At 41.9% G+C, this 21,992-nt stretch overlaps 1 protein-coding gene across 3 annotated transcripts in view; it reads right to left on the bottom strand.

Moving 5' to 3' along the window:
• Positions 1 to 21,992, bottom strand: part of ERICH6B (glutamate rich 6B) — a 2,074,788-nt gene that overhangs the window by 578,819 nt on the left and 1,473,977 nt on the right. For all 3 annotated transcript variants that reach the window (XM_069640454.1, XM_069640457.1, XM_069640455.1), the window contains one exon: positions 15,264 to 15,377. In XM_069640454.1, the coding sequence (XP_069496555.1) occupies positions 15,264 to 15,377 (114 nt within the window). The remainder of the gene's footprint in view (positions 1 to 15,263; positions 15,378 to 21,992) is intronic.

The following is a 21,992-nucleotide window of genomic DNA, read 5'->3' as shown; positions in this document are numbered from 1 at the left end:
GCTTCTCGCTGTGGCATCCTTGATCTCTTGCCAACAGCTATTCTTTGTACATGCATACATTTGTATTTCCAGCTTCTGTCAGCTCCACAGCCCTGACCTCTCTCCTTTGAGCTCTTTGCTTATATATCATTGAGAGCCGGCGTTCATCTTTCCAACATGGCTGCTTTACCCGTGTTACATTTTCTACTGCAGCAAGTTTCTATATGGCACATCTACCTTGCGTTTCTGTGTATATACATTTACTACTCATCTAGTTACTTATCTTCTTTGTATATATAGTTTCTTCTCACTTGTATGTATGCTTACTCTTCTGTTTTCAATTATCTCTTTGTTCTTTAAGTATTCTCATATAATTTCAGTGCGTCATCAAAACTTCTCCTTATGACCTCACTTTGCACTTGTTAGGTTCTCTTTACAGATACTCGATATTCAGCGGTGTCTGCAAATCTTCTGCTACCAATTCAGTTCGAGGGTACATTTGATATGGTTTTCTGAGTGCTTAACGTCTCTCATACACATGATGCGTTATGTAATAATCCTATGTCTCATACACAGTATCTTCCTATTGCTCACCCAATAGGTTGGAGGTGAGGTAGTGCAGTTTTTGAACAGCTGTAGCATTAAGATCATTTAGCAGATTTGGACCAAATAGGAAACAATTGGCACAAAGTACTGACTTAATTTTCTTGAGTAATTTGGGGTAAATGCATCCAGTAGTTTCTATAATATTTGACAGAGACAGAGAAATGAAAAGCCATCATTCTTTTTTTTTGGCTCGATGCAGGTGATTCCTGCGATATTACTGGGGGAAGCCGCAAATTAAATAACTCAAAACTCTATTTGGAGGAGCAAAAAGGATGCCATCAAACTTTGGAATTAACCCCCCCACAACCTTACAGAGTCTAATAACATTCTCGAGATCAGAAAGAGACTCGAAAGTCTTCTTTTTATGTTGTCACTCCTAGGGGAACGCTGATTGTTTTGAACGACAGCGCTTAGATGGCCTGGCCGTAGACGCTATATCAATACTAATAGCAAAAGTAATAGCTATCACATCATGCTAGAGGTCGGTAGTTGAAATGAAGATCTCAAGTGAAGATGGGGATTTGGGGGATGGGTTGGGGAGCCAGTTACGGGTAGAACATTTTCGGTTTATCAGGGGAAGACTGCAGGAATCTCACAAGATTTCTGCGGTAACGTCCCAAAAAGCGCTCAGAAACAAATTTGCATCACCCAAAGAAATGGGAGAGTGTTAGGAAGGGAATAAGCAATTGAGTGGAGTGTAGGGACCTGGAAATGGAAGGGGGACACATGTTGAGTGCCATTGAGGACGTGGAAGACTTTTTAATTTTGAGAAATGTTTCCCTTTATCGCAGGAATGAGAGATCTGCCACTATACCGCTGTAATTGGAAATGATTACTGTGAAAGTATCGCAGGAATAAGGTATTAGAAAAGATGGTTTAACATCTGCAGTGCCTACATCTATTGGGCAGGAGGCAATGGGTTCAGCACTCACATTTAAATCAAGTCCACCTTACATTAGGTGCCACTTTAATGCCACAAAGCTCCTGAAATTCGACAGGTGCTGGACTATAACTTTAAGGCCCCCATATAAGGCTGGACTTAACTATAAGGCAGCCCATAAGCACACAGATGACATCAGAAATGCCATTACTGATGATATCACAAATTACATCACTTATGGCATCTTGACTGACATCACTGGTACAGCAGATGACACATACAAAAAAAAGAGATGCAACATTTAAAAAAGCGAGTTTCTGCATATAAGGGTGGATTCAGGCCCACAGTTTGGTTGGAGTTTGCATTGAAAAATACAACCCATTTACAACATGTCATTCTTACACATCAGAGTAACTCTGTACTGATTGAGCATTGGCTATGATGAGGTACTCTAGCCTCCTTATCACTCAAACAAACAGACCCTATGCAAAGAAGACATTTTAGTACTTTAATTATGATTTTACTCCTGTCCACTAAAGAATAAAACACACATAATAAGGATCATTCTCAGGCCCCAAGGTTATGCCACTATATTTTGCATCTACATTTTGATACTTTTGAAAAAATAAAACACTGGACGGATCAACACCAAATTAGCAAAAGCATGCTTTTGGGACCCGACCAAAGATCCTCACACAAGTTTGGTGCAGATCCAGCCTGCTGTTCGAGCTGTAGCCTCAAGCAAAAGGTTGTCCCTATTCAAGTCCAGTGTGATTTTGAAAATCTTAGGAAACCCCTACAACTTTTTCCACCTTTAATGTAACGGCACCAAACTTTGCAAGAATATTCAAAGTCAGCTCTATATTGTTTTTATGAAGATTCATGTGGATTTGTTGAATGGTGCCTAAATAATAAGCCGCCCAAAAACTGCTCTTCACCGACACTGACCCCCCTACAACTTTGCCCTCCTTTACACTAAACCACAACAAACTACGTAAATGTATTCAAAGTCATGTCTATCTTGTTTTTGTAGAGATTCGTGCAGATACGTCTAACAACGCCAAAGTTATAGGACACCAAAAAACTGTTCTTCCCCTACCCTGACCACCTTTGACAAAATCACACCATATGCAGAAAATATTGAAGTTCAGGTTTCTATTGTTGTCACAAAGTTTTGGATGGATTTAACAAATGGTACCAAAGTAATATGCTCTTTGCTACCTCTGTAATCTATGCATGTATTATATTCACTGACATTTTTTTTAGTTTGAAAACAGTTAAGAGAAACAAGACATTGCAACAAAACCTTTCATATTCACTGAAAGAAATGTAGTTAAAGAGACGTTAAAGTTGAAATGTTTCACAGCAAAACCCTTGAAATATGTTTGTGTCACTCTCTTGGTACATATTGGGCCTCATTACGAGGTTGGAGGTGGCCTTGCCGGTTTTTACCAGCAAGGCTACCTCCAAACTCGCATCCGGGTCCGCCACTCACGAATTGGCAATTACCGGGCTATTCCGGCCCAGCCGGACCCAGTAATTGCCCTTTTGCGGGTGCCGGGCCCAGTACATTCCCATTTGAGCCCCATAGGGCTTAATGGGAATGGGGAGGGTGGTAGTACCGGTACCGTTAATAACAGTACTGGTGCTGCCATCATGTTCTGCTCGCGGGTGCCGGTACGGCCACCAGGTCAGACCTGGTGGCTGCAAGGGCACCCGCGAGCAGAACTCCTATTATGGCAGTACGGTAGCAACTGTGCCGGTAGCGACACCAGCGCCGTTGTTGCCTTACCGCCATACTTGTAATGAGACCCATTGTTTCAGTGTACTTAATACTATAAGAACATGTCATCGAATAATAGACTGGTACACATGTGTATGATATGAGTACTTGTGGAGCATTAATTTGCAGGATTTATTAAAGGATGACATTTAAAAAAATATAAACATGAAATATTTTTGAAATATCTTTCATTTCGTTTAATAGCAAGCAATTAAAATAGTCCATTCCATAGAATGTACCTCATTGTGGCTAATGTACTTTAGATATTTGTAAGATAATATAATATATATATACAGTAGTAATGATAATAGGGATAGATAGAAATAGAAACAACACGTTGAACCCTGAGTATTAGGAAAATGATAAATGTACAGATTTACATTTTCTATTGAACTTCTTATAAAAGTAGTATATAAGCTTGTTGTTTTCGAAATAAGAAGTGTTAAGAAAACATGTTGCCCAACTTACTTGCCCTTATGTAATGTGATATATTATAAGAATTCGAACCAAGATACTCCAAACATAATATTAATACTTTACATATATATACAAAAGTAATGAAGCTTAGACAGTGAAGATTTACTTTTAGACATGCAATTGGTTTTATATTACTTTCAGTTATTTCTTATCTAAATTAATTATGTTTTATTCCACTCTCACAGTTGACATGCCAACGGAAATTGATCTTTACATACTACACTATGTTTGCTGTACTCATTTTTGTATGTACTTCTAATTGTGGCATACACTAAATTTTAAGAAATTTCAGTAGAGTAAAATGTACTTTGAAAATATGTTTATATGTTTTATGTAACAGAAAATAGTCCTAAAAGTTGGAAATGGAATTAATGTAATCAGTGCTTTTATAATTCAAGTCATATAGGATGTTATGTCGGACGTCATCAGTGATGTAACCAATGATGTAACATATGATGTCATTTGTGATGTCATCAGTGATGTCATCAGTGATACCATCAGCTCGGATGTCATCACTGAAACATACACTGCGCAACAGGGGGTGAGTAGTTAAGGTGGCTTTGCCTGAATTGTCTGTCGAATTTCAAGGGTTTTGCTACATTACATTTGCACCTTAATGTCGCTTTAACTAAGGTTTTTTCAGTGAATATATATATATCTAGATATAGATATATATATGCAATTTATTATGTTGAGCAATGAATACTTTTATGATTATATGTAATTGCATCACACAACTTTGCAAAGTTTGCAAAGTTTTACAGAAAAAATGTGTGGTGTGGGACTAGGTGAAGCCCAGCAGCTTCACACAGACCTAGTTGTAGGGTACGCATTGCAGCACATGGTCAAGGTCCAATTACTTGACTACTCAAAAAAGGCACAAATAGGGCTCTCCACTATGCCGCTCTTGTTTAACATAACACTTGAACCTCTGGCCCTGGTCATAAGGAATACTATGGAGTGTAAAGCCATCCCAGTAGGCTCAAATAACTACAAAACCAGGCTCTCTCTGGATGATATGTGGCTACTGATGTCTGAACCCAAACGTTCTCTGCAAGCCATCTTTCAAACAATCTGGTGATCTTTCAGGGTACGAAATTAACATAAAGAAGTCTGCAATCATTCCCATCTCCTAGAATTTTAATAAAATATAATGAAAGAACCAAATGCGAGGAAGAAATGTAATATCTGACGATGACATTTCAGAGGAAATCAAAAGACTTGATAAAACATGTTTTACACCCTACTAAGGTTGTGATAAGTGATTCTACTTACATCTACCTGTGTGGATTTAAATAAACATCATGAAGCTACTACTAAGAATACTTTATGCCATTAACAGCATACAGATGAGGTTTAGCAATCATCTTCACTTGAGCACAGAGAACATCTTCACCAGCGTCATGTGTTGTGAGATAGCTCACAGGCTCTCCGCCAAGGAGCTGAATCACCTACAAGCAGATTGGTCTTGGGCTACCTTATGTTTCCATAGGCCATTGCAGTTCTGGGCTGCAACAGGCGCCAAGACTCCTAGCGGCCAAAGACGCTGACAATGTGTTGTGGGTGCACATACAATGCTACATGAACGGCACCCTTCTATCCAAATTGGTACTAAGAACACATAGGTGGTGTTGTAGGCGCGCTGGTTTCGCGCCGGCATGCAATGCAATCGCCAAAGCAGATAATGTCAGGCCAATAAATCACAATATGTCAATGAGGCGCGCAGACAGGAATGTGCGTCTAACTGGTTCTTTATTTCAGCGTGAACGGCCGAGCCGCCGGTAACTGTTAGGGAGAATTCTCCAAAATGGCTAATTTCCCTTACCTACTGAGTCCCTCAGCAGCTTATGTAAGTAAAAGGAAAGTTTGGAAAAATGACTCAAATGCGCCAACCTTATTCAAAGAATATGTTCAAGGTGAGTCAATTCAATTTTGTTTTTATTTTGCACAATAGATTTGAAGAACATTCAAACAACAATCGTTCCCATTTTTGTGTTTGCTTCATATCATTTAATCCTTGATACAACTTGATATTAGGTGTTAGCTCCACACCTATAATTTAGTAGCTTCTTCAAGAAAAATTCTTTTTGTTAGTCTGATTATCTGTGCCTAACTATATCTCTCTCAACACGTGTTTCCCCATTGTTGCTAACAATGGTTCATGAGGAGAGGAAATGTGTTTGCATTCTTGTGATTTTAGCATATATCCAGCTAATTTTGACAGGCTCAAAATAGATGAACAAATAAACCTGATGGTTATTTTATTTTTTTCCAGGGTTTGCCTTTTTATCCCAATTTTTGGATAGATTTCTGTGTTATAACTTGTTTCTTGTTTTGCGATCCTTTGCCATGATAACCATGATAAGCATCCGAATATCATGCTGGATTTCTAGGATTTCTTTTTTTCACCCTGTAAGAGTGTGAGCCTTTTTTCCCACTCTTACATGTGTTTTGCTGTGTGTGTTTAACCTTTTTGTGTGTGTTTATAGACTGTGGAGCCTCTCCTACTCCATAGGCATCATCTTTTTACTGTGTGTTATACAGCACTTTCAGTGCAGTGACACAGGGTTGTCTTTTTGGCTTCCCAACTCCGACTTCATTTTCTGGGACTGACTACTGTCTCCCAGAACATGTAAAGTTGCCATTGACTTTATTAGTCTCTGTTAAAGCTCACAGACCCAGTACAAACTATCGTAAATAGAGTTCTGGAAAGGGTTAATACTTATCCCTTTTTGTCTGTTTCTCTTGGAGCATTGTCTTAAATAGCCCTGGTATTGTTTTAGGCTATCTTAGTAGCCTCAAACTTAAACCCGCTAGACCATATACGTTTTTATTCGGTTCCGGCTGGGTTTATTCGCCATTTATTTTTGTAAAAGTCTCTCTCAGGTTTTCTCTGTGCGCCAAACCAGGGTTGGTTCCTTTGTTCACCGTCTTTTTGCAGGCTTCTACGCAGAAGTCCTCCTTAGGTGCCTGTATGTCTGGGGGGGACAGGATGTGAGGGAGGGGTTTAGGACTCCCTGCAAAGGGAACCATGTCGCACTCTAATCGGATTGGCTGTGGTGACTGTCCCGGCGGGACAGCCACCCTGCTGTGTGACTGACAGCCAGGCTGTGTGAATGGGGGAAAACTGCATAAAAAGCAGGTCTCTGGGTCTGGAAAGGCAACGAAAGAACTGAAGAGGAGCTGACAGAAGAGGACCCCTACAACGACTGAACCGCCCGGTGAAGCCCTGCTGCAGGTCCAAATCTTCATACAGGGAAGATCTTCAAGGAATCTTCTCCCCTTGAGCTGGTGGGAACAACCAGTTTACCAAACTGCTCGTCAGGTCTCCCTTCTCTGGTCAAATTTACTTTACAGAGCGACAGTGAACCGGATAGCCAGGAGGAATTGACCCTGCTTGCATTTTAAGGTGCACACCTTTTAGTCATTGCTTTGCTCTGCTGCTGGTTTCTTCCCTGGGCAGTGCAGGACCCTCCGGTCTTCCTACTTCGTGTCAGCCTGACAGTTGTTTCAGGAATCGTGAGCCTGCAGGACCTGCCAGGAACGTTCGCCTCAGTTACAGCCTTCTTCTTCATTTAAGGTACTGTTCAAATCCGGTTGTCTGTTTCGTTCAGCCGCGGTGAAAGTGTGTGAAACCTTTTGCCAATCCGAGGGCTTGTCCTTCTCCACCCTTTAAACAAACTTTTCTGCTGACCAACTTCGTCTTGAACTCTTGGCAAAGACTTAACCACAAACTACCCTGAACTGTGTGATCTTGAGCAAAAGACTCTGACCCATTGACTTTGGGCCAGGCCCTGTTTGAATCTGATTTCCTCAATGTAGTTTTCTAGATTGCCCTGCTTACTTACTTGTTGGTGTTATTTAATTCTTGCCTAATTTTGTCTTTCCCTCCCTTTTGAATTGCTGGAGTGCCATTTTGCTCAAACTTCATTTTGAGCTTAACTTGTCCAGAATCTATTGGGTGTGGTGTAGTGTATTGAGAGTGTAATTTTTCAACTGGTTTACTTTAGTGAAATGTTTTACAACTGATGTGTAAATAAATGTATATTCTTTTACTCAGAAACCTTGAGTCAGTGTTTGTTTGAATCATAGTAATTGCTGTCCTTTGTGTAACTATTGATACTGCTCACTTACTCTTGAGATAAGTATGGCTGCTCAGCCATCACTATACCCTTTACTGTGCAGTACAGGCTTGTACCAAAGGTGAATTTGTACTGTCACTTGTAGTCTTAATTGTGTGTGGTGTTCCCAAAGGGTACTGCATATAATTCTGCCTAACAGTAACCCCGCCCATCAGCCACGTGGGTCGCAGCCCACAACTAGTGCAAAAGAAAGAGGACTCATCCTCAAACAAGAAACAGTTAACAATGGAAGTAGGACATTACAGGTGGCCATATATGATTTGATCACTCTAGAGTACCCTTAATATGAAAGCCTCACTCCGCAAAGTGGTCAGCCTCCTGAATTTACCACTACACAGTGCACCATGGGCCTGTGTGAAAACCTGCTTCTTTAACAAGAACACATTGCTGGGATGGCATTGCTGGATAATCAACCTCGTGCAACTCTTACGAAATGATGCTTCTTGTCAAATCAGAAGCTGCTATACATGCTAAATCACTGTGACATCTGGAGTTACCGTAGAATGAAAGGACTTTTATGGACCTTTCTAGCCAGATACAAGGAAGGACAGCAAGAAAGAGGGTCAATACTGTACAAGCTGTTCAAAGGGTCTGCTGATGCAGGCAGATAGGAAATAGTCTGAGAAATCACCACAAGCAAGGTGTCAGGAACTGCAGACTATCCTCTCAGAAACCATCTGCGCTGCAACGTGTAACGATAACGCCAAAGCGCATATCGACTTGAATGCCGGACTCAGTCAACACAAAATAGGCTTAACAACACGTTGGGTGAGTGAGAAAATGCACACAGAGAAACTAATCGGTTCGGATCTCTGTTGTAGTTGCAATGCAGGGAAGGATACCTACCACCACTTGGTTTGCACATGATCCCCAGTGGGCAACGTTTGGCAGGATCTGCTGGAGAGACTAAACATGATCCAGTTATGTGACAGCACGCTGCATCCCCAGCTACTTCTATTGAACATTATAGTTCACGCATTAAAGAATTGACCGCTAAAACAAACAATGGATCACGATGATTCTGGTGTTAGGAAGGAAAACTATTTTGAAACGGAAAGTTACAAATAGGCTAGTGGAAGACAGAGATGACAAGCTAAAAAACCTTTAGAAGCTCTACACCATTAGAGAATGGTGTAGGGCTTGTGGAACAAAGAAGATGTATTTCACAAGGTATGGGATGCATACTTGAAGATGTACGACTAACTTATATAGAGAACCCTCCCAGAACGGAATCCACTACAATCCCAGAGTCCAATATCCCAAGACCGGGATTGAATCCTTTTGGCTGTCTAAGAACATCCTCCCCTTCCTGTGTCTTCCCCTCCTACTTTGCCTACAATCACCCTGCACGCCAAAAGTCCTCTTTCATACTTCTATGTGTGTCTTCCACACAGCGTATTATTACTTGATGCTTACTGCTTCACTTGCCCTTTATAATATGCCAACAAATACATGTTTTATAAAAAATACAAATACACATTACCAGGCGGAAATAATGTTGTGGTTAATAGAAACAGAGACTAGGAAGAGAGGCATTTGAGAGGACCCCGCCCCCCACACACAAATCCCCACAGTGCCCTTTAACTGCAAAGTACATATTACATGAATTTGCCTGTTTTAGCTAAATTTGAAAATTAAAAAAAAATATAGAATTTGCTCACATCAAAATTCTGTTAAAAAACTATTTGCACAGATATATTAGCAGCAGGATCCGTTCATATACTCTTCTCTGTCCCCTGCCAGCACCAGGATAGATTTCAACAACTCTTCTGCCTTCTCCAGATCCTAAAATATGTACTAGAAAATGTAAAAAAAGAAATGCAATTGCATTTTAATCTCGTGCTTCATGCGGGAGTCCAGCCCCTAAACACGGAAACTGCTCTGCATTGTCTGGTTTCCCCAAAAAAGTGTGTTGCCCCTGAGCTATCCTCCTTGCCAACTCCGTTACTCCAACCCCTTTACCAACACCCGCAGCTTAGCCCACAGTAGCTGGCCCGCTTTCACCCTTCTAGCTAAGAATGTTTCCTTAACCACATTGAGACAACGGGTTTCATTCCAATGATGGCGGTCCGGGAATGAGGGTGCCGGTAGAAACGTACAGGCACTCTTTTTGGACGGCCATACTACAAAGATGCTTGTAGGGGCCACGGATCTACCGGCAGGCATGACCTGTCGGGTTTTCAGGCCCTACCGGCATGGTTGTCATGGAAGCACCGGCACTGTTAGCAACGGTGGTGGTGCTTCCGTGTCCCCATTTCCATGGAGTCCCATGGGACTCCATGGAAATGGGGTGTAACCTTTACCGCTGCCACTTGTTATATCCCGGGGCACCGGGATATCAGGCGCCAGTAACAGTAATGCGGGGTTAGTGGCCGCCTGCCAGTAGCACCGGTGGGTTACCGCCAACCTCGTAATGAGGGCCAAAATCTCTTAATGATTTCAGTTGTCAGATCAGGTAACATCAAAATCTTACTGCTATCACACTCTGGTCCCATTTGTTTCTGGCCGAAGCAAGAAGTCTCTCCTTGCCCCTCAAGTCATTTACCGGGGAAATGAGGGCCGGGCCCCTGCTATCATATCTCATCACACTGCTTCTACATTTGATCCTGTAGTGCTTGTCTACAACATTTGGGTCATCATCTACATCAAGGCCCACTATCTCCATGACCCAGTTGACAACTCTGAGTTCATTCATATAGCATTTTATGCACTGTCCAGGACTTATTTCCATGTAGTTAGTGTACCGCTGGGAGTAGATCTGAGAAGTCATCAGGAAGCGCAGCTCAAACCTTTCACATTTCCACCCTCCATAATCTCTGACACAGCAAGGCACCATGGAGCACACATTAACACAAATACACAGCCTAGCCTCACTTGGCTGCCATACCTTGGCAGTAAGGTGCCAAATATAGAAAACATGTGCTGGGTTGCCGATCTTAGGTTAAATCAGAGGCCTACCAAATGGATGGTGGTACTGAAAGGCCAGCTGGGCAGGGAAAGAGTCAGTTACATCCCAGTTAACTGGCATGTGACTGACTTTGTCTTAGAATGACTGGCGTCTCAGCAGAAAAGGAGTGTCAAGACTTAGGGCCTCATTACACGGTAGGTGGTAAGGGTTTACCGGTACTGGTATTTTACCGGTACCGGTAAACCCTTACCACCCTACTACGAGGTCCCTTTGCGGGTTGGAGAATTTAACGCCTGCTTTTTGCAGGCGTTAAAAACCAAACCGCAAAGGGACCAGGGAGCTAATTACGGTACCGCAATTTGCGGTGCCGTAATTAGCACCTTCCCCATTCCCATTATGCCATATGGGGTAAAAATGGAAATGGGGGAAGGGGGAATTACCGCCCCACCAACCTTGGAATAGGGCGGTAATTCCCCTTTCCACCAAGGCGGTGCCGGTATTTTACCGGCATGGACCAAGGTGCTAATAGCACCTTGGTCCACCGCCTACCGTGTAATGAGGCCTTACTGTCAAGACGTACTAAAATGAGAATGATACGGGAAAATGAAAAAAGACAGCAAAATAACCAAAATATATGTTTAAAAACTGTCCTCAGGTTAGAGAAGGAAAGGGATTTCAATGGTGTTTGCTCAATGCTGATTATAGGTGGTGGTTTGTACTGCTTGACATAGCTGGTAACTTATCGCTTTGCGTTATTAAGCCTACCTAGGAATGAGCGTTTAACCTCAATTCACAGGTTCACATTCCACAGGCTGACAGAGTCTTTGATCCTTCTAAGGACAAAAAACAAAAATAGCAACTCCTATTAACAGTACTGTAAAAAAGTCTAATTGTAGCAAAACTATAAAAAGTATTGCTTCATGTTCAGCCTTCTTCCTATTGTTTGCTTATTCTGTCACGTTTACTTACCCATGCCTCATTCACTGACCCCCTTCCCATACTTTCTAATCACTGTTCACTGAAGTATCTCCCTGACCACCCTGCAGTACTCTTACCTGCTAAATGGCCACCTCACTTGGTTCACTAACCTCCTTCAATGACTCCCTGGCCAAACTGCTTATTTCACTAGCCATCCTCTGTAAGCAAGATAGTTGTTAATCCTTATTTCTATGCCCCAAATACATCAACCTACTTGTTATACAGGGTGTTTCCTTTGAGTTCCTTACTCACTAAGTTAAAGAATGGATGAGCAGTCAAGGAAACTCTTCTGATGATGGGAGCTGCTTTAAAGGTACAGTAAAGACTTTTGCCAGATAGGGGAATGTCTGCACATGCCTTCTGTATAAACATACTCTTTATAGTAAATGTCTGCATGGGAAATAACTAAACAATATTTACAGATAAGTATATCATTAAGAGTTTTTTAGAATCCCACAATAACATGGAATAGTAGGATCATGAAATTCCCACAAAGGTCAACTGGACCTTTAAAGAGGCTCACATGCCACAGCGAGGAGAAATTCCCCCCAGTGCCAATGTTAGTCTTTGGGCCATAGGAATCAATGGGCCAAATGTTAACCACTATCGGTAAGTGGGAGGTCTGTAAACGGGGGCTCCAAATTCAAGAAATACAATCCATAATAAAACTAACTTGATGAATACAGGGGCACAGGTAAGCAGAATCAAACTTAGTAGTAGAACGAAAGGCGGTAAATGTGCCTTAAAAGCTTGCTTTTGCAGAAAACGTGTGCTAGATTTTTATGTGGCGAAAATGTCACTGTGGCTGGTGATATAGCGCAGAGTCTCTGAACCCAGGCCAGTACTGAAAGAAGTATGTAATGGTTGTTATTTTTCGAGGTTTCAGATTAGAGCTTGCTGGTTCCGCCAACGAATAATGAAGGCATGACCACTTTATAATTACAAATTACTTTTCTAATGGAGCCGAAAAGAACCACGGCCGTTTCAAATTGCCCCACAGTACATTTTCCCTGAGAAAAGGGTTAAGAGTGTTGTCTCCGATATGCAACATTTGTGTAGCAGCGTGTCTGTGGTTCAAGGCTCTGGCAGTGACATAGTCGTAAGCGTGTCTCACGTGAACGGAGATAAGGTGACCAGGGCAGTTGATTAAAGTTCCGCTGGTCGTCTTAAATATTTCAATGAACTAACTTTGTGCTGTGGGAATTGGGGGTGGATTGTGATGTCACATGTTGCAATTGAGGGCGGTGCGGGATCGTTTGTGGACCCAATTCAAAAATATAATGTAGTGCTTTTCTATAAGGGTCTGACGTGCAAGCACCAATCAGCTAAGTGTGGGGAGATTTTTTCATGTTGCAATGCTACTAATGTCATTTAGCTTGACTATTATAAAAGTCTTAGATTTAGCAGTGTTTCTTTGACAGCGCCTTTTCACGTAGTTCTGTTCCGCAATCTGTTTGAATTTGTTGTCCCAGCTGCGTCTGGGCCCTGAAAAAAACTGTGTTACTTTTGGCACCGGCATACACTCCCTTTTGACTACTTTTGTAATTTGTATTGGTGAGTTCCGAGGTGACCCCCGAGACAATAGCACAGGAAACATCATTGCTTAAGGCTCTGCTTTCTACCATATTTTTTAGGGTCTTTATGGTGTCAGACAACCAAGCCTGGAGCCCCAGAATATTTAAGTTCATTCACAGTGTCTGGATGGGTCCCTAATCACCTTAACCCAAGCAGGCCCACACTTAAGGATTGTGGGGGGCTGCAACATTGTCCAGTGTATCTGCAGTTCTGATGCACATTGGTCCATGCCAGCATAGGAAACATCATTGTTTAAGGCCCTGCTTGCTGCCATATTTCTCAGGGTCTTTACGGTGTGAGATGGTGATGACCAAGGGACAACCCGGTCTGGAGCCCCAGAATATTTAGGATCATTCACTGTGTCTAGATGGGTCCCTAATCACCTTAACCCAAGCAGGCCCACCACTTAAGGAACAAGTGCACGTTTGTGCGCAAAGCAAGTGCAATTGTCCGGGGAGGAGCTAGATGACCCTGTACAGTCAAACTAACCCTAGTCTCGTTGAACCACATACGTTGTCACATTATATACATTTTAGCAACAGTTGAAACACTCCCATATATTTTATTACAATCCACCCCCATACATGATTGGTCCAGACCTATACAAAGAAATCCAATCTTTCTCCCAATTCTTTAAGTCTCACTGGTCACCAATATCTTAACTGCCATCTTCAGGTCATATTCATAGCACACCCCTTCTTGGGATTTGTCCGTGGCAGATCATGACATCATCAAACAATTAAATATTCACCTACAAACATAATTCATTACAAGTTTCAGCTGGCTTGTGTACGAGCGCGATACAAATAAAATATCATATATATCATATCTTGAAACCCTTAACCCTACATGTAATTTGCACATGGTTTGCACAAGTACTTCAAACAACATGAGATGGTGCAGAATAAACAGGTTCCGGTTGAACTGTTGATAGCCATGTCATTCACCCCGGCTTACTGGCGTCATCAGAACATACTAATTTATACGACTACCAATTCAACACCAATGGCCTCTGGCCTAAACCTGAAACAACAATCGAAAATCATGAGAATCAGTCACCCTGGCCTTGAGCATCACTTCACCCCATATTAATTGTTGGTCAAAGCAAATGGCTGCAACCCTTCTGCAAGCTCCCATGAACTTAAAAGAGAACACATCTGCTTTTGTGATACCGCTAAGCCATAAACCCCTGGTTAGTTCCGTGGCTGCCCATCTGCTCGGTTAATCATTAATCCTCCCCCAGCCTTCAACCCTGCATAACTAGAATTTCCTAGTCACTTAAAATTCACTGCACAAACTCCTGACCGAAGAGGTTAAATACATTTGTAAAGGCCCAATAAGTATAGATTTATACAGAAAGCACACTACATGTAGATTTATTAAAAAAAGCCCCTATGTATGTACCTCATTGTTCATGCATGTTTAATAATGATTGCCTTTTCTTTACAGTGGGTTCCCCGTGACCAGTCTCCTTCCTTGCATGCGCACTATAAAACTCCTCGCTACTCAGCCTCTAGGCACTTCATCGCACACCATAATGTTTATATTTCATTTGGCAGTTTTATCATTTGTCTTTCTACACGCCTGTAAATCTAATATGTATCAATCTTAAACACAAAGTAACACTAAAGTAATTTTGGATAATATACTCTTGCGGTGTGCCGTACACCTCAAAATTATTCCGAAACTAGTGGTTCAATTGAAAATGTTTTATTCCATGTTTATGCCCATCAATGTTTACACGTGTTTCGGCCACCAGGCCTTTTTGAAAACTGGGCTATATATTTCCAATCCCACTGCTTTCTTTACACTTCTGTGGTCCTTTACTTGAGGTCCCTTATTCTTGTTATCAGGGATAAATCCTTGCAAAGAAAAGTAAGCAGATTACAACACAGAAAATATTTGAACGTTTTGTCAGTACGCTCTCTTACTCACAGTGTCCAGAGGTTGCGTTCTGATCTGCTCCATCGTTGGAAAGGGCTTTATAACTTGATAACAAAAGTCGCAGATCTGTTCGTCTTCTGTCACCTTTTCATGGCTCTCAGCATTCTATGGGTTAGAAGAGAGAAGATGTTCAGTTTACCGTACTGCTTCTGAAACGTTATCAGTATGTAAGTAAACAGGGAAACATGGGTTCATAAATTAGCGCTTCGATTAGCCATCAAAGACAACAGGGATGCCCTGCCTCATTGTGTCCTCATCACCCTCTTCTGTCATATCACCAGAATTATAGGAGTTGTGAAAAGTCCCTCGGTCAGTGAACGAGCAAGTTCAGCAGGGGGGACTGAACACTCATTAAAGTAGCATAATATGCATTGTGTGAGGCAAAGTGGTATTTAAAATATATGGACATTCTTAATTTGTCTTAAAGTGATCTTCTTTATTATTTTAAATCACCAAGGAGCTCGTTCTGAGTTTGGTGGTAATTCAGTCGTAATTCTGCTGAATTACTGCCAAAATCAGATACGATTACCGCCACTAGGTCCTGTGGTGGTACGGCGGTTTTAGTCCCCATTTATGGTGTCCTACATTGGGGATTTTTGGCAGAATTACCACCGGCAGAATTACAGAGGGCTATTTCTGCTGATTTCTATAGGAAAAGTGAAGGATTTACCTAAAGAAATCAGTGTGATTACCACTTGGTAATTCCGGCAGTGGTAAATCAACTTGTAATTTGGCAGTGTAGGAAAAAGTTAGGTAATTCCCCTAAGTTCAGCTGCATTAGTTGTGATAGGTACCCAGTCAATTTATCGAAAACATTACAGAGGGGTACATTTCACCGTGGACTATAACACCGAAAAACACAGAAAACATTAAAAAAATATATAAACGGTAGTCAGGTAAGGGGTTACAATGGGTCGGGATGCGGTTGGGCTGGCGTTATAATGGTGGAAAATCAAGGGATTGGTTGGGGGACCCTCGCCAAATAAAAATAAAAAACTCAAAAATGTAGTGTTTGTCAGTGTTTTGACCGTGATAAAATATACCACTCTGTAATGTCCGTGGGTAAAATCACATATAACCGTTGTAACAATACCACAAAATAGAAGTACCATTTCCACAGGCTCCACCTAATCACAACTTCATTGTGGTACAGGAGTACTACCGGCAGTAGCGGTAATTCGGTGGTCAGAGCAAATACAATTTTTTTGTCATTTTCTAGCAGAACTGTTGTAATGCTAGCAGTAATGCTAGTGGAAATAACATCACAGGAAGAGGAAGCTGAGCAGCGGCCATTACTAAACGTGCAATCATACCCTTGTAGCTGCCACCTAATCCTGAAACCTTCTAAAACATATCACTAGGCGCCAACAAGAGCAAGAACAGTGATGCGTGGCAGCAGAAAATAAAATCTTTAGAGGTTAAACTCACCAGTCCTTGCAGATGAGGTTGTGCTAGAGGTAGATTGCCTCTCTAAAGTGCTCAAATGAAACTGCATGGTGTGTGCAATGTTCAATGGGAGGTAGCCCCAAAAGTCAATGCAAATTGATATTAGCAGGGCTGCAAATGAGTGGCTGATAACTGGGTGGATGATACTCTCTAAATGACAACATTATGCATTCTACTTGGGAGACGCTAGTGCAGTCCTGGTATTAACATTGCAGTCTGGGACTTTTAGTCCTGGATTAAAAATGAGGAACTCCAGGACTACAATTCTGTACAGTGACAGAAAATAAGTAATTTCTAGTTACAGGCACTGCAAACGAAGATCTGGGAAAATGGGTATAGAAAATATGTAAAACCGATGAATTGCACTGGCTAGAAAATGGGGAAGAGTCAGTCAGAGGAGCCTACTACCAGAGGTGGGGATACAGTTGCATACTTGATATGCATTAATTATTGCCTGAGACTTGTAGATATTTAGAAAAATGTAACTCCATGACAAAGGGGGACAGACGGCATCAATCACCGTAGATGTGACTTTTGACTTGATCCAACCTTTTCATTTACCAATTACTTTAGAGGACAAAGGCAGGAAAATATAACAACGGTGGGGATTTTTGAATTGGTTCGTGGAAGGGTCAAAGAAAGTTGGACAATCCAGAATCCAGGCACTGGAAGACATGAATGTGAAGCTAAGGAATAAAATAGAAACACTACAGAAACAAGGGAAGGGGCAGGAAAGGGGAGCGTGGTCTAATTTGTCTCCCGCAAATAGGTTGGCTATATAATAGTATTCACAATTGACAGAGAAAGTGAAAGTATTGAGTAGATGACACCGTTTATTGACACATAAGTCAGTGGGTACAAGTAGCCCCCGTCATCAGCCTTTCTCCCAACCGCCTCTCCTCATCAACCTTCTCTATGTGGAATGTATAAACCTTCTTCACACATCATTTTTGCATTCCATATAGCACTGCACAACTCACCTACATTCCTTTATAGGCCCCGTTTTTACACCTGTACTACCAGCCTTCACAAATCTTTCCATATTCCACACCTGCCCTCCTTTGATCCGCACAGCACCTGTCACAACCCTTTCCACCCTTATAGGTGTACTCCACAAACATTCTCCCTTTCTCCTTACCACAGCTTTTCTCACCTGCACCACACACCCATCTTTAAACTCTTTCCCTCTGATCCCTCTCTCCACATCAATCACTACCTTCTGATTTCATTTTACCCACAAAAGGCTTACCATCATATGACCTTTCCTCCCTCTCAATAGCTCGAAAGGTGTCTTTCACATCACAGCATGAAGTGAATTTCTCAATCCCTCACTCTCTCCACAACTGTACTCCATTCGTATTGCTTCCATGATGCCCCTGTTCACCCTTTCCACCATTCAGTTTGTCTCAGGATGATATAGAGCTGTTCTCTTGTGCCTAATCCCACACTTTGATAAGAATTATTTCATCATCCTACCTATGAATTGGGTACCATTGTCAGTAAGAATACTACCGGGATATACTTTGTGCCGAGCACCTTTTCTAAGAATTCTACTACTCTGCCTGAACTCATCACCTTCATGAACTTAATTTCAATCTACCTGGACAACAAATACACAAGAATGACAACAAATAATGACCTCCAATTCACCAAACACACAGGTTCTAAGATATCCATACAAAGTTCTTCCCACACAGCTCGTGGTGGGTTCACCTCCACCAAAGAAAACACTCTCACACTGAAAACCTCTCCCAATGCCTCACATTCCATATACCCCATGAATTCCCTTTCCACCAGACCATCAACATTTGGCCACCAATAATCCTCCCTAAGTATTGCCTTAGTCCATGTCACACCAATATGTCCCTTATTAACCAGCTCAACCTGCCATCCTCATAACTCCATTGACACCACCACACACGCCAACCTGTACAGCAATCCACCCTGCACACTTAACTCATCCTTGATCTCCCAAAGGCTTCTAATTTCTCCTGAAAGTGTCTCCTTTACGGGCCACCTATCCTCCATATATGCCTTTCACTGACACATAGTTTCATCTCTCCTAACCGTATCCAGCCACTCTTCATGTCCAATAACGCCTTCATGGGTCACATATACCTGTTTCATCCATTCTTCTTCTACACCCACATCAGTACTAGATAACCTGGATAGACTATCAGCAATTTCTTTTTTGCATCCAGCTATTGCTCCACACTAAAACTGTGACACTACATCCTGGACACCCAACTAGCTATTCCATGCGTGGGATACTTAATCTAATACATAACTCAAAGATTGCTTTGAAAAGTTTGTGGTCTGTCGTTACTACAAATTCTGATCTCGACACAAATGTGCAAAATCTTTCAACAATCCAATGGTACGATAATGTCTCTTTTTCTACCACTGAACACCTTCTCTCAGGCCGTTTAAACATCCGAGGTGCATGAGAAATGGCAGCTTCTTCACCATGCTCTTGCTTTTCGGATAATACTGCGCCCACACCAAAATCACTAGCATCAACCGTGATGATCGTCTTCAAACTTGTATCAAACTGCCCTAGGCTTGCGCCATATCAATTTCTCCTTTTATTTCATCAAATTCCCTTTGATATTCCTTGTTCCAAACAAACTCCTCATATTTCCTCAAAAGAGTCCTCATGTTATATACCCTATCCGCAAAGTTCCTTATGAACTGCTGGTAAAATTCAGCAATGCCTAAAAATGACCTTAGATTTTTTTTACTCTACGATACTACTACATTCCTTATCACCTCCACCAACTCTTTTTTTCAGTTTCACTCCCAGGCAAGACACTTTGTGACCCAAATATTCCACATTTTACTTTTTGAATATGTATTTCTCCTTTCTCAGTGTCAAACCTCCCATTTGCAATACTCACAACACCTCTAATACCACATCGTGATCGGCAGCAGATTCCCCACATACTAGGATATCATCCTGAAAGCAATGACCCCCACTCATACCACCAAACAACCTGTACATTGTTTTCTGAAATAGAGATGGAGTGAAATTAGTCCAAAGGGCATTTGTCTAAACCGGGAAAACTCCTTCTTTCCTTCTTGGGTCACAAACGCTGTCAGATCCCTAGATTCTCAATGTAACTTCACCTGTTGATATGCTGATGCCAAGTATAACTTTGTGAACACCTTTCCCTTGCCAATCAAACACAGCATATCTGACATATTAAGTATTGGATGCCTCTCAACCACCATACACTTATTAAGTTATTTTAAGTCCACGCATGGCATAATATCACCATTGGGTATTCGAGCCACGACCAGAGGTGAGGTCCACTCAACTGCTCCCGCTCTCTCAATGATCTCTTGGGCACATAGCTTTCCCAACTCCTTTGATACCACTTCCCTTAAAATTAATCAAACATGTTGCAACTTTGCTGCCACGGGCACACTAATGTCTTTGAGATTGATTTGATGTATAAACCCTTTGTGCTTTTCCACACATCCCCTAAACATTCTCTCACGACTGATAGTTTCCACAGTCAACTCGTCAGCACTCACATGCAGGACTTGTTCCAGCATATTTGTGTCCAACAGTATGCATAGCTTTCTCTACTCCTACCATCCTAACAAAGAGGCATCCTTTTTCATCACATATAGGGCCTTTCCTCCTCTAAATTCCAGCCACCCATTAAAGTATCCTATCAGTTCAATTTTGCCTCTGTTACATCGTCTGGTTTTACGTCAAGAGGTGACACATTTTTCAGAGATCCCCTCACTTCCTTATCAAATACATCTTGTGATATGAAGGTCACCTTCTCACTGGAGTAATCCATAATTTTAACCATCTGTCCATTCACCATCACGTTTGCCATGGGGCGTTTACATTCAGCATCACTGTCCACATCCACGAGGTTGATAGCAACAGTATCACTATTGTCTTCGTCTTCATCCTTGGATAGGTCAACACTTTTTTCAATCTTCTGAAAGCTTCTTGATAGCAAATATCCAGTCACTTGGAAGTTCTCACAATAATTTACAAAGTATCCCCACCTTTTTCACTTGTTGCAAGTCACTTTCCTGCCAGGGCAAACATTCAAGGCTAGGTGATTGTTGCTTCCGCATCTGAAACATGACTGGGTTATAAACCCAGGTCGATCCTCCTGTACTATCACCCACAAATCCTTCCTGACATTTCCTATCCCAGTTTCGTGCTCACTCTGTCTGCCACAACTCTTACGTGTACCTTGTGTGCTTACAGCAAGTATTTCTGGCACTACGTCCTTCACAGATGTGTTACTGAACTTTCCTACACATGCCAAGGAGTATTCCACATGCTTTGCAATTTGTACCACCTCCTCCAATTGAAAGGTTCATCCTTTAGCCAAAGTCCTTCTCTCATCCTGCTGTCCGTGCAGTGCACCATAAAATGGTCATGAATATGTTCAACTGGGGATTGTATGTGAGGAGGCAAAAGTCCTCCACAGATTCCCCTGGTTCTTGAACCTGTATGGCAAAGTAATATTGTTCAATCATAGTGCTAGTTTTCAGGTTGAAGTGCATGTCTAATTTGCGCAGAGCAATTTCCAATTCACTCCTTCAATAATAGGATCATCCTCGGGCACATCTGGTAATATTCATAAATTCTTTATTCTTCATACCCCATAGAAATGTATCAACATGGAGACTTTCCTGCCCCCAATCCTTTTTTTCACCAAGCCCATTTGACTTTCTGTTTCCCAGGACTGGGCATACAAATTACAGGGCCCATGATGCTTTGGAATGCCATGCCAAAAGCATTCAGTCATTTTTTTTGTCACTCAAATGTTTCTTTTACTTATATCCTCACTTTTTTTGCCAAGAGATCACACACTTTCACTCACATACTGTCCTTCTCTATTCCTGCTCTGGCTGTCCTTGCCATTGCAGCCTGCCCCTCTTAGGCTACACTCGCTGCCACCACTTCTGTTCTGGTGCTGTGGTCGTCCTCAGCAACACTTGTGAAAGTTGTACACCGCTCACTGCATGACACCGAGAGGTCCTTTTCTTGAACGCCCTTCTTGGAGAGCCATACACATGCGCACCGTTTTTTACTTCAATATGTGCTTTTACTGATGCTGCACCAGGCACTCTGCGAAATAGGGACTCCCTATCTCATGAGTCGCATCAATATTATTAAAGGCCTTTGCTCCTTTTCATCAATTCCCCTTCAATCGGCTCCGGTGACCACGGCACTTCTTGTGGTCCACGGCAGATGCTCGATCAGCTCATCGTCATTATTCAGGAGATGACACAGTG

This window comes from Ambystoma mexicanum, chromosome 7q, assembly GCF_040938575.1.
Source record: "Ambystoma mexicanum isolate Mex_15411 chromosome 7q, UKY_AmexF1_1, whole genome shotgun sequence".
Taxonomy (NCBI): Eukaryota; Metazoa; Chordata; class Amphibia; order Caudata; family Ambystomatidae; genus Ambystoma; species Ambystoma mexicanum.
Note: the sequence above shows the minus strand (reverse complement) of the source record. Positions and strands in the feature narration are given on the sequence as shown.